Raw genomic sequence first — 12,775 nt, forward strand, 5'->3', positions numbered from 1 at the left:
TAAGTGCTCGTATGCTTCCCTCTGTCTTTCGGAACTTGGTATCAGCTCCTCAGACTTCTTTAGCATTGCCAAAGCCTTGTCCTCATTTCCAGCTTTCATATAAACACTAGCAGTATAGCCCGCGACATGCTGCGGGTTTGTTTGCTTGCCGCAGCACTTCTAATCCAACGTTAACTTTTCTTGACCAATATTTGTTGTCAAAAGTAATGCTTCACTTTTGAAGATTTCATTCAATTTAAAGAGCTCCAGATTAGAAATTCCTTGTAATTACTATCTCAAATCAATGCGCAGCACACATTATCTCCTTTGCAGCAGATAGGAGAGGTTCTCATTCAAAATGTACAAACAAAGAAACAGAGATAGGACGAACACAGAATCCTATAAATCAACACTCCAAAAGCAGGTCATCCTAAATCGGCATTCAAAGGATATGCAAGCTTAAAGCGCGACTGCACACAACTGTGCAACCACAACTTTTGGGTCGAATAAACATAATTGGAACATTAGAAGATACATTTTTTTCATTCTAAAACAATCACTCTAGCCAACAATATAACAAACATAGTTTTGTTCAAATAATCTTTTGCTTGATTCATCAAGTCTGGTGCAATGTTAAAACTGAAAAGAAAAGAACAAACAGATTTAGAAAGAGAAGCAAATGAAATTTATATTGAACTTATGTCGATACATTTTCCCTCATTCATGTGCAACTAAGTGAAGCAAATGAGGGAAAATGTAATGAATTCTGGTAGGAGGAAAGTTGTAGATAAGTAATTCTGCCTCATATTGCAGTTGGTTTAGTTTCTAAGTGATTGTGTTGTTTCTTTGGTTTTTGTGTTTTCTCCAGGTTAAGGAATGGGATATCAGGAAAAGAAATGTACTGCAGTTCTAATGGGCAATATAGTTATACTATTTGTTACTAGGTGGAGTTCTGTTTTGAGCCTAATGGTGTTGTTCCTGTTTGTTTATGCAGATTCTGTATGCAAGCAGGTCTGCCATTACCCTGATCCTGTAACAAGGTAAACAAAATCTATTGACCTATTGAATTCATTACATTTTCCCTCATTCATGTGCAACCAAAAAAGTTCTTAATCCTGATTAGTCAATTTCAACTTTTCAGAACTTCTCTCAGCAAAAACAAAGCACCATGGGCCTGGAAAATTGAAGTGGACACTTACAGTTTGATCACCAGAAACTGTCACCATTTTAGTATCATCCAGTAAAAACATTACATTGCATAAGCACCATATTACATCGGCTACATTTTCACAACGATAAGGGAAAAACTCAGCAAGTAAAACAAAAAATAGTAAAGGAAACAGACCTCGCTTGTCAGCTTGGCATAGTAAACAACCCCAAAACCACCTTGTCCAATCTTATCGAAATCAGCTAACAAAAAATCAAAATTCAAAAGGAATTAGGAAAGATGAATTATTAACCTGAAGAAAATCAGAGGAGAAGACGAAAAACAAGAGAAGAGAAACCATACCCCAAGACAGATATGTTTGATGGATTATTAACCTGAAGTATCGTCCAGATTAAGGCCACTATGGGGAGATTTCCCTCCTACATTCCAGGTTGCCACAAAAGCTCTGAAAGACAAACCCGAAAGGGATGTATTTAAAAAGTTGCAGCATATATAGTAGTAAGGAAAGCAAAATGAAATAGAAACAGGAGAAAAAAAAAATTAAATTATGATTACCGAAAAGACTGAACATCTCGACCCACAGGCATTTGAGCCCCTCTGCCACTTATAGATTGACTGTCAAGCACTGTATCAGATTGTGCTTCTGAAAGAAGATAAAAGCAAGGTAATTTTCTTATTTTCATGCTATACAATAGGTATAAGCTTTCAGCTCTACTTTCACCTCACCTATTGCACATATTTTAGTTAAATTGTCATGTAAGGAAGATAAATAGTTCCTGATCAGAGAGATCTATGCAAACTATTTTTAAACTTTTATTGCATGTGTATTCATTCTGAGTCTTGGCTTATGCCTTTACAGAAATATTGTCAAGTCTATACTACTGCAATAAGAAAGAGTGATTATTTGGCTCTATAAATTGAATTATACCTTTCCATTCTCTGCCTCTTCTTCTGAATTCAGTGAGAATAAACAGCTATGTTAAAATATTCAAGCATTTCCTTAGATTTCAGTTGTTTTGAAGAAGGGAATCAATTTCCCTGCAACATGAAAATGCAGAATGATCAAGCATAGGAACCAATGATATGAAAACATCTAACAATAAAAATCCAATCACATTATATTGAGGGGATACATTAATCGTGGTAACTGTTGGATACTCAAATGCAAATTGATCTAAACACACCCAGTTTTACTTTTGATCAGACAAAGAACTCAAATGGGCACTTCTACATCCAGGGTTAAAGTAACAGAAAGCTGTTGAGAAACAAAGATCTCTGTGTCGCAAGACTTGTATAGATTCTATGTATGCCTTGTAAACGAAATGTCCAGCTACAAATAAAGTCTGGACATTAGATACCATGGGCAATTAAATCCTTCCATCCAATCAACAAATTGACACAAACAGAGCAAACACAATTGTCTAAAACGGGTTCCATTAATTGCAACACATCCAGTAGATAAACACAAATGACATCTCTCCTTAGTTTAGGAGTTAAATGAATAAAGCACAAAGTCCAAATGTAGGCAACAGCAAGAGAAACAAATAAAGAAAGGAAAGTATTTATAAGATTGAGAGAAACAGCATAAAAAGTTGTGGATCTGAAACTGGTAAAAATAGAGCATGGTTGAGTTCGGAGGAGGATTTTACATGCAATGTTGAACTGAAGGAAAATAGAAACAGAGCAACTGATGTTGTTGACGGAGGTCATACCTTCTGTGAAAGAAACCCGATCTCCAAGCCTGTTGGGAGCAATTCAACCTTAGAAAACTGCAAAACTGTAAGATCTGAATCAAAGTTACTGATTCCCATACCAAAATTTCATTTCCAAGTAATAGTATTTTGGGTACATAAATGAGGTCGTGTATAGAGAATTCAATTTGATCAGTGTAATAACAATCTGGAAATTTTAAAATGGATTTTATTTTTGTACCATCACCTAAGCTTATTGGTTTCTTCTCCAAATGAAAAGTGAATAATTCAAATAACTGATAACAGAGTTAAATATAGCATACAAATTCGTGAAAACTAATATCAGTTGAAACTCAATGAGAACATAAAATTCAATAACGATCGAAGCAGACAAAATTGAGACAAAAAGAATTTCAGTCAGAAAATTTCAGCGCTAAGGTTATGTGAGAAACGCTTTGACTATAAAGCAGCAAGTACAATTAAAAACCACAGGCATTAGGTTAAAGTTTGCATCACGGAAGACTTTTAAAAATTAAGCAAAAAAGAGACAAAATTGGAATTTGATCAACTATTCGCCCAACTGTGCCACTGCATCTCAAGATGCAAGCAAGCACGGGCGTTAAGAGTTATCCAGAAGTAAAAAGGGTATGCAACGTAGATCAGATGGTAGTGCATGTAAATATTCATCATTCAACAGCAGAAAAGATGGGTACAAATCATCACTTCTTATTGCATACCCCCAAAAAAATTTGACATTTTCAACAAAAGAAACGACACCGGAAAGTAGAGCACATATTGAGTACCTGAGACAAACAAAACAAAATTACAATTATAAAAACCAGATCAGAAAGACAATCACTGATTTACCCTATCAAAACTTTCTATCAATTTCTACATGAATGAAATCAGATAGTCATTCACCACCTTGCATCTCTTGGATGCAAATAAGACGGGGGCTATGATCACTATCATCATTTTCACTCAAGAACCAAATTCAACTTTACAAATTGCAAGCTAAACAAATACAGCAGGGCGATAATGGTGGAAAAAGTCAATACCCTGAGCGAAAGAGAGGGTCAATTACCAAAAACTTGAATTGGGCTGCATCATAATCAAATTAACTGAAGCTAGATAAAGGCTTCCAGATGCAAAACCTCTATCTAACCTCAGGCTTCTGTCGGTGTCGATAGAGGCTTCCAGACGCAAAACCTTAGACTCATACGCATATGTTCAGGGCGAAGGGCCGAATCGTAATTGTGACAATCGGCTCGGCTCCACCCTAGACACCAAACGGCTTATGAACATTAGTAACAGTAAACCCAACTTTTGTATATTTAGAATAATTGTTGGTTTCTGAAAAGATTGCACGTGAGACCTCTAAAACTAAACAACCAAATTAATACTCCCACGTTATACCCCAAATGGAGGAATCCCAGACAAAGCCCTGCCCTGCATCCCATTTACTTATCCCTAATAGTGAACACAGTAATATATGAATTCTCCATTCCACACCAAAAAAAATAAAATAAAATCTTTAAAGAAAAAACCACACTCGCAGAAAGTTACATAAACCTATGAAGAGGTACATACCTGATAACCTAAAGTGAATGAACATCAGCACAAAACATAGCATAGTCTCACTCAAAAGAGGGCATAAGACATTGTATATTGCAATCCAAACTTAATAACAAATATCATAATAAGAAAAAATGGGTTTTGTTTTAATGTAGTTGGATATGATTGATTGATTGCATACACATGCTCCGACAATTGACATGCATTTACCAGGCAGCAAAATTAAAGTGATGGAAATTAAAATAGAGTATATAACCCAAAAAAACAGAGAGAAAACAAAAAACAAAAAAACAGAGTAGGTAGCATTAGCAATTTAGCATATGGGTAGTGGTTAAGCAAATTTATTAATGGATTCAATATTGCCATGAAAAATTCCATTAAATCCCCTTTCTCACGCACACCCTTTAAGGCATATTTACTCCTTGACAAATCAGAAAATTGTTCACAGATAATTGTGATTAGGAATTTGAGACTTTAACTTGAAAAGGCCGTGTGATTGAACCATGAGGCATGACATATTTGGTCTTTGGTCATATTAATTTGATTGATTTTCTTATATTTATATGAACAAGTGGGCTTTTTCTTTTCTGGGAAGAACGGGATTTGGGATTTGACAAGGAAAAGAGTAATTGCAAAAATTGATTAACGACTAAGCACCCTATTCAATTCGAAGCATATAGATAAACAATTTAAAGACTCTAGAGATACATTTGATTAAAGATTGCAGAGAGTTCACATGTGCATTTATCAAAAACAAAGACAGAGGTCAGAGTGAAGTTGCTCAGCCATAAACAGTACAACTTTAGTTGTAAAGCCTGGGTTTGTCATGAGTAGTTGAATAGTACATCCCAGACAGAAGCCAATCCATCAAGATGGATTGGTTTAAAAGGGTTGATAGATTTATCTAGCTCAGAATCTATAAGCTAAAATAGCATGGACTTTCACTGCACATCTGTTTGGCCATTTGATTTCTGAGGGTTTTGATTTCCGAATCTGGTTTCCTCCACAACAGTTATATCTTCCTTTTCTCCCAGTGCATTCTCTTCCCCAACCTCACCAACCCCAACATAGGTTTCCTTAGATGGCTTAGCGAGCGTCGTAAAGTTATCAATCAATCGTATGAAATTTTGAGAATCGGAAATGAAGGGTTTTAGAGGTTGAGCTCCAACACAGGGACTATAAAGCCTATTCCTTTACAATTCTCTAATAAGAAATGAAATACCCAACACAAAATCCAAGAGAAATCAAATCAACTTACATAAGGAAGGGAGTGATCGGCCGACATTGAAAGGGCCGATATCTCCGGTTCTGAGGGAGGTGGCGAGCTCGTCAGCGACAGTCAAGCAAGAGGAGACCCAACCGGTGAGACCATCTCGGACACCCAAAGAGTCATGTTCCATCTGTCTCACTGTCTCTGCTCTTTGGTCTCTTTCCTTTCCTCTCAAAAGTCCAATTTGCGAGGGTTACGCATCAATAAGTAACAAATTCTTTTTGGGCTCTAGATTCTAGAAGCAAGGAGACGATTGGTGAGTTGAACATGAGGCTCTTCAACATTTATTTATATGCGTTTTTTCTCAACTTCAGAAAATTTTAAATCAGAATTGCACAATACTTGGGTTTTTATTTTATTTTAGTTTATTAAACCAAAAAAAAAAACATACAGGTCTTAGAGGTGGGAGTGGGAGCACTCTATCCTACCTAGCTCCGACTATATTGAATAAGACCCGTACAAGTTGATGTTGATTGGGTGCCCATGCAATTTATCAGTACCCAATGTCCTGTATAACAAAACCTAACATCCACTAGTTCACTGACAGAACATATCAATATTGGTTGGACATAATAGACACATTTGATGCCGTTCAGCACGTCCTCGGTTTGATATTGAATATTTGGCTTATAAGTGCCATTCTCACCCATCAAATCGTGAAACTTTAGTTTCTCCCACAAGTAAAGTGCTTGCAGTAAATAACTAGTGGAAGTTGGCAATATATCTATGGTACATGAACCGTGTATCTCATATTCATGTCTCCAAATTTCCATGGCTGTAGTCATATTCGGATAGGGATTTGGCCAAGCTTCAGAGAGTACACTTATAACGGCGTCACTAAGCTAATAAGAAGAAATCATAAAAGATAATTAGATATAATATTTATTAGACATGAAGTGGGTAAAATTAAATGAAATTACATTTTGAATGCAAATTCCCTAAGAAAAGAACTGTATATTCAAAAAGAAATAAATGAAAAAACAAAAACATTACCTGATAGTCAAATGGAGGGGCTGATGGACAGTTATCAAGTGCCACATACTTATACTCAGGAGGAGATTCCCCTGCAAGGTTGACTGCCCAGATGCCATTTGTCGTCCAAGGACTAGCGTTGGTTAAGAACGTAGGATTTTGTAGCACCAGCAAGGTGTAGTCATAAATTTGTGTTTGTTTTGCTGGCACAGTGGGGAAAAAACACAACATGAAAGCAAGAAAGTATATGAGTTCCATCTCTATCTTTGTATCAATTAAAAGAAGGTTGAAAAAGAACCAAAGTACGTTTTGCTGGTTAGCTAGCTAATGCATGCTTATATAATAACATCAACCTGACTGTGTAGTTCACTGCTTCCAATTTGGTGAGCATTGCCTTAGGCGTGGAAGCTTTCCATCTAACAGTATCATTCATGCTTCCTCACACAACTCTGCCATTCACTCTCTCTCCCTCTCAATACAATGGCTATTAAACTTCACTCTCTCTCTCCCTCTCAATACAATGGCTATTAAACTTCACTGACGTTATTTGGCATCAACTGTTACCTGTTTATATTAATAGAAAATCCATTTAATCCTCAATGTTGCACTACACTTCATTGTCGGACATAAAGAAACAAAACACTTTCCCCAGAAAATATTCATTACCATTTATGCAAGTACCTCCACTTTACTTGCATTTGCTACCTAAATTTCAGGAATTAATACAATATGTGTCCGACAAGATTTTCATTATTGGATGCTAGCAGCTACGACTCCCCTCCACTTCTGAAACTTCACTTGCTTCTTCATCTCCATTTCGACCATCCCCTTCCATTTCGCCTGGTGTTACAGAGTTTGAATCCGCCTTATTTATGTTATTCAACAGTCTCTCCTGTGTAATCACGGTGATAACATTCTTATCAGTGAGTAGCTTTATATATTCCTTGGCGCCCTCTGGATCAGGTTTCTTTATCAAGTAGTTGAGACAGGCAGCCCAAACATCCTTGTTGGTCTTCCAACCAGGCTGCACAGCCAAAAGTGCTTTTCTCGTCAACTCAACTGCCTTCTCAGTTTGATCATGATCAAGATGCACTTTTGCCAAAGAATACCATGACTTTGCATCAGGTTTCGCACCCTTCAGTACAACCCTTTCAATAATAGCTTCGGCCTTGTCAAGAAGACCTTTTCTGGCATAAGCAGCAATCAAGTGATTTGGGATACGAACATCATAAACTGATTGCTGAGATTCCCACTCTTCAAAGATCTTCTTGGCACTCTCACTGTCACCAATCTTCAAGAGTGAGGTTATCATGATTCTATAACCTTTACTGTATACTTTCATCTGACCCTTGTAAAGTTCCCATAGTCTCACAACATTATCTTTCTTCCCTAGTGCTGCATATTGTGGCACAAGGTGCTCGTATGCTTCCCTCCGTCTTTCAGAACTTGGTATCAGCTCCTCAGACTTCTTTAGCATTTCCAAAGCCTTGTCCTCATTTCCTGCTTTTATATAAACATTTGCCACAACCGCATAGTTAATCCAATCCAAACGACAATCAGGATGTGATTCCCATTGTGCAAGAATCTTCTCAACTGCCTCAAAGTCAGAAGCAGCAGCATATGCACTGAGCAGGATCCCGTATGTGAATTTGTTACACTGGATGCCCTTCTCCTCCATTTCATTCACCAGCACATCAAGCTTATCACGCTTTCCAGTCTGATAATACAAATTGAGCAAATTGTTGTAAGCCAACGACGTCCTAGCGAGCCCCAAATCCCTAATCTTCTGCATTGTGGCCTCCGCTTTCTCAACAAACTTTGCATGGGCATAGCAGTTGAGCAGAGCCAAGTACACCCCAAGCGATTTCAATTGTATGGGAATGTTGTCAAAATAACTCTCAGCTTGTTCCACTCCATGAACTTTTGCAATCAAGTCCAGTCGAACCGCTGCATCAGCCGGAGAAAGTTCAAAGTACCTTTTGTCAGTCATCCACATTGATACCTAATTATGTGTGATCTGACCGTCGTTGAGTAGAGCGAAACGCCAGGTAAACGAGAGTAGAAATTGAATAGGGGGCTCCAGCGAGAAGGCTTCATCTGGAGAGAAGAGGGAGGATTTAAGGCGGAGCTGACGGTGGTGTTCGGAGCAGAGCAGCCAAATGGGGTCTAAACTCTAAACATTTCTGTTTCAGGGAGACGTGCTCAGTGTGGGTTTAAGGACCCTTTTTTAAATAAATAAATAAATCCGTAAAAATGAATTTCAAAGTTTACCTCAGTAACATTTTGTCACATTTTGTTTCTTGGCATAAGTTTCCCGTTTATAAATGAAATTTGCAAGTTCGATTTGCAATATCAGTTGTTTATATAATAAAAAAATAAAATAAAAATTATGAGAAATTTATTTTAATAATAAATCAGTGTTCGGCTGTCTTTAAAATTTGATTAATGAACTATACAAATTTGATCCTTTTTCTGGTCGTGGTTGTGATTGTAGTTAAATATCCAGCAACAAGTACAGTGAAGCAATTCATTCACTTCATTGTGTAAAGCTATATCATTTTTTGCAATGGCAAAATTGCAACTGATGAGTGGCAGTTGTGAAAGTAGTAATTTGTCATTTCGGGTAACTGCAATTGTAGAAGTGGTAATTGCATTGTAACAATGCAATTGTAAAATCTACCGTGAAAGTGGTAATCGCATGAGGCAACTATTAATCTAGAAGACGATAAGGGCAACAATTATTTCTCCTCCGTTGAGTAAGAAGAAGGCAGCTGATTCCATCATAGAAATCTTCAGGTACCAACCTACATTAATGCAGTTCAGGAGTGTTGATAAATCAGTACTAGCAAATTGGTAAATATTGTTTCTGCTTCTTCAGGGTTGGATAGGTTTCGTGTTTGTAGCACACTTGATGGTCAAACTAGAGAAACAAAAGCAATGTCTTCATTCGCAGAAACAAGAAACATTTTGTTAACATCTCAGCTTCTCCCTGATGAACATTTTACCAGGTCTTAGAAGTTAGACTTGCATTTGCTACCCAAATTTCAGGTGTTCTTTGGAATCCGCATACACATGGTTTTCCTAATTGGATCCCAACTCCTAAAAGCTACTACCGCCTAGATTCCACCACTGAAAGTTTCACTTGTTTCTTCATCCACCTTTGGACAATCCCATTCCAATGGGCTACTACAGCAGTTCAATACTCATTTTCGATATGATTCAACAATCTCTCCTGCATATTCTTATCCACAACGAGTTTTATGAATTCCTTGGCTCCTTCCAGATCTGCTTTCATTTTGAACTTTTCCAGACATGCGACCACAACATCCTTGTTCGGCATCCACCCTGGTGGCGCAGCACAAACTGCTTTTGTTGCCAATTCAAGTGCCTTCTCAATTTGACCTTGATCAAGATAACCCTTCGCCAAATAAATCAATGTCGTATGATTAGGTTTCCCATCTTTCAATCTTATCCTGCTGAGAATTGCTTCAGCCTTGTCAAGAAAACCATTCCTGGTATAAGCACCAATCAAGGTATTTGGGATACGAATATCATAATTTACAGGCTCAGATTCCCACTCTTCAAAGATCTTCTCAGCAGTCTCAATATCATCAGAATTCAAGAGTGAGGTCATTACGCATATATAACCCCTGCTGTATACTTTCATCTGCTCCTTGTAACATTTCCATAGTCTCAAAGTATCGTCTTTCTTCCCTAGTACTGCATATTGTGTCATAAGGTGCTCATATGCTGGCCTCTGTCTTTTAGAATTTGGTACATGTTCCTCAGATCTCTTTAGCATTTCTAAAGCCTTGTCCACAGCTCCTGCTTTTGTATAACCATTTGCTGCAATGGCATAATTAGTCCAGTCCACAAGAATCTTAGGATCGGATTCCCATTCTGCCAGAATCTTGTCAATTCCCTCGAGATCAGAAGCAGCTGCAGCTGCACTGAGTCTGATCCCATATGTGAATCTGTCAAAACCGATGCCATTCTCTTCCATTTCACTCATCAGACTGTCAAATTTCTCATGGTTTCCAGTCTTATAATACAAATTGAGCAAATCATTGTATGACCATGACGTCCTACAGAACCCCAAATCCCTCATCTTCTGCATGGTGGCCTCTGCCTTTTCCAACTGTTTTGCACGAGCATAGCAGTTGAGGAGAGCATGGTAAACCTGAAGGACTTTCAATTGTTTAGGAGTGTTGTTAAAATAAATCTCAGCTTCTTCTATTCCATGAACTTTTGCAATCAAGTCGAGCCGGATGGCTACGTCAGAGGGAAAAAGTACGGCGTACCTTTTGTCACTCATCCACATGGACACCTGGGAGTTCAATAAATAATCAAGTTTCAAAGCTGAGGCCTAATATATACACAATCTCTTCACACATCAAATAATCAAGAAAGAAAGTACAAATTACTTCCAAATTCTACCGCCTAGAACATCATTACATGCATGTTTTCTGAATCCCATATAGAGCATTGGTTTGACAAAACAACCATACAGGGGAATTCGTGTGTTGCATAAGAAAAAAAAACTAATTATTAATTAATTTCTTATGACTAAATTATTATCAAAGCACGACTGAATTATAATCAGAGCACTTCCATTATTGATTGTTCTGACTTGGATTTTTTTTCTTTCTATAAAATCATATTTGTGGTAAAACAGTCATGTATAACATAAACATTGTTACGTGTGAGAATGTGTTCTCTCACATTTTAGAAATATAACTTCGTTCAAGAACTTACAAAAAAATCATACACAGGACAAGACTAGTGTCATTACATAACAGTACTGTTGCTGGGGTTGTGTAGTGAAGTTTAAGCACAGAGACACCAATTCAATTCCTTTTCTGCTTTTCACACCAGTTAACGTAGTCATGGTAAATTATTCTTTCATCTGCAACACAAGTAAACTAAGCTACAAACGATCTGGCTGCACGTGTAGATTTTCAACGTGCAGAATCCGCAATTCTATTGTATTACAAGTACTCTATTCATCTACCAACTAGACGAAATCGCATACTGCGCAATCATACATCCAAATATAAGAATTAAACTATAAATACAAATCAGTATCAACTAACAACTCAAATTAGGCATAATTCAAAAAATTTAGCTATGAAATTTCAGCGAGTTCAAACTAGGAGGCAATCAATTGAAAACCAAAAACCTTGATTTTGAAGCAGAAATTAGTAATACCTCAAGAGCTCGGCCGTAGTCTTTGTAGTACCTGAGCTCCTTGATGATAGTGACGAGCTCATCTCTATCTACAGTTTGGCCTTCTTGGACCCACCGGTCGAGAATCGGTAAAACGGAGGCCTGAAATTCGCTCCCGCAGATCCGACGGTAGAGGGTGTTCAGCGAGACTTTCCAGAGCTTCCGATGAGATTTGGGCACCGCCGTTGAGTACAGCGAAACGTGACAGAAGCGGGAGTAGAGAGTGTTGAATAGGGCGCTGAAATGTGAGTGCTTCATCATCTTGATCGGCGAAGTTGGGAGTCGCAAGAAATTGACACAGGGGATTAAGTCCTTGGGATTTGTTGATACACAAAAGGGTTTAAACCTTGTACTCTTCAAATTTAGAGCAAAATATGGGAGAGGGGGAGGATCTCCCATGGTAGGCTATAAGCCAAATGGTTTTAGCCTACCAAAAACAGAATATTCCCTATAATATGCTTTTTTAGCCTACCAACAAAAAACAGTGCTGCCACCGTAGGCCAAATTCTGGAGGCCAAAATCAAATATCATCACATCTAACGGCTATAAGTGGTGGAGGAGTGCCTCAGTACAATGAAAGTGGTGGATTCGGAACAAGCGATGGTTATGGAGGAAGTGATGCTAATCTACCGGAATACTAGCTAATTTTAGTTTTTTATGTGTAATTCAATAATTGTTAGTTTCGTTGTTTTACTTTATGTTGTTGTTTATGTTTTAGTATTTCACATTCTAGTACTCTTTTTCCCAGCTCAGAATATATTTCCGAGTATGGTTTTGACGAGGCTATCAATAAAACTAGTCGATTTGGTTAAATGAAAATAAGTATATCATAAAAATTAATGGTTACACATTTATTTTAAAAATTCTAAACATATCAAATATTGGGCTCATATT

At 37.5% G+C, this 12,775-nt stretch overlaps 3 protein-coding genes and 2 non-coding genes across 22 annotated transcripts; all 5 read right to left on the reverse strand.

Annotated features, from left to right (window-relative positions):
* Nucleotides 1-1,180: 1,180 nt before the first annotated feature.
* On the reverse strand, nucleotides 1,181-6,817 carry LOC121048854. Of its 18 annotated transcripts, none has more exons than XM_024330874.2 (8): nucleotides 6,677-6,817; nucleotides 5,672-6,525; nucleotides 3,576-3,641; nucleotides 2,860-2,924; nucleotides 2,076-2,185; nucleotides 1,703-1,790; nucleotides 1,490-1,592; nucleotides 1,181-1,389 (listed from the first exon to the last, which is right to left on the reverse strand). In XM_024330874.2, exons 2-5 carry the CDS (start codon nucleotides 5,811-5,813, stop codon nucleotides 2,177-2,179), a joined length of 282 nt encoding a protein of 93 aa, XP_024186642.1. In that variant the 5' UTR covers nucleotides 5,814-6,525; nucleotides 6,677-6,817; the 3' UTR covers nucleotides 1,181-1,389; nucleotides 1,490-1,592; nucleotides 1,703-1,790; nucleotides 2,076-2,176. The 18 variants fall into 18 exon arrangements, with proteins under 18 accessions (XP_024186642.1, XP_040372042.1, XP_040372041.1 ...); XM_040516108.1 differs by having other exon boundaries at nucleotides 1,703-1,762; nucleotides 2,860-2,933; XM_040516107.1 differs by having other exon boundaries at nucleotides 2,860-2,933.
* Nucleotides 3,493-3,568, reverse strand: LOC112195591. Its single transcript, XR_002934644.1, has one exon. It is a non-coding gene; the product is annotated as a small nucleolar RNA Z195/SNORD33/SNORD32 family (small nucleolar RNA).
* LOC112195614 lies at nucleotides 3,736-3,817 on the reverse strand. The gene has a single exon (XR_002934669.1). It is a non-coding gene; the product is annotated as a small nucleolar RNA U31b (small nucleolar RNA).
* Nucleotides 6,818-7,008: 191 nt separating the features above from the next.
* LOC112194321 (pentatricopeptide repeat-containing protein At2g20710, mitochondrial) lies at nucleotides 7,009-9,186 on the reverse strand. Its single transcript, XM_024334572.2, has 2 exons — nucleotides 9,172-9,186; nucleotides 7,009-8,657 (listed from the first exon to the last, which is right to left on the reverse strand). Exons 1-2 carry the CDS (start codon nucleotides 9,184-9,186, stop codon nucleotides 7,416-7,418), a joined length of 1,257 nt encoding a protein of 418 aa, XP_024190340.1. The 3' UTR covers nucleotides 7,009-7,415.
* Nucleotides 9,187-9,505: 319 nt separating this feature from the next.
* Nucleotides 9,506-12,265, reverse strand: LOC112195049 (pentatricopeptide repeat-containing protein At2g20710, mitochondrial). The gene is made up of 2 exons (XM_024335374.2): nucleotides 11,864-12,265; nucleotides 9,506-10,982 (listed from the first exon to the last, which is right to left on the reverse strand). Exons 1-2 carry the CDS (start codon nucleotides 12,140-12,142, stop codon nucleotides 9,852-9,854), a joined length of 1,410 nt encoding a protein of 469 aa, XP_024191142.2. The 5' UTR covers nucleotides 12,143-12,265; the 3' UTR covers nucleotides 9,506-9,851.
* Between the last annotated feature and the right edge of the window lie 510 nt (nucleotides 12,266-12,775).

Source organism: Rosa chinensis, chromosome 3 (genome assembly GCF_002994745.2).
Source record: "Rosa chinensis cultivar Old Blush chromosome 3, RchiOBHm-V2, whole genome shotgun sequence".
In the NCBI taxonomy this organism is placed as follows: Eukaryota; Viridiplantae; Streptophyta; class Magnoliopsida; order Rosales; family Rosaceae; genus Rosa; species Rosa chinensis.

What these genes read in the sequence shown, in the direction of transcription:
- LOC121048854 (XM_040516108.1), bottom strand. Translation starts at nt 5,813, where the DNA reads ATGGAACATGACTCTTTGGGTGTCCGAGATGGTCTCACCGGTTGGGTC. An exon ending in CCGATCACTCCCTTCCTTAT is followed by an intron (nt 3,642 to 5,671) that starts GTAAGTTGATTT and finishes TGTTTGTCTCAG; the next exon opens with GTACTCAATATGTGCTCTAC. An exon ending in AATGTCAAATTTTTTTGGGG is followed by an intron (nt 2,934 to 3,575) that starts GTATGCAATAAG and finishes ACTTTGATTCAG; the next exon opens with ATCTTACAGTTTTGCAGTTT.
- LOC112195049 (XM_024335374.2), bottom strand. Translation starts at nt 12,142, where the DNA reads ATGATGAAGCACTCACATTTCAGCGCCCTATTCAACACTCTCTACTCC. An exon ending in ACTACGGCCGAGCTCTTGAG is followed by an intron (nt 10,983 to 11,863) that starts GTATTACTAATT and finishes TTGAACTCCCAG; the next exon opens with GTGTCCATGTGGATGAGTGA.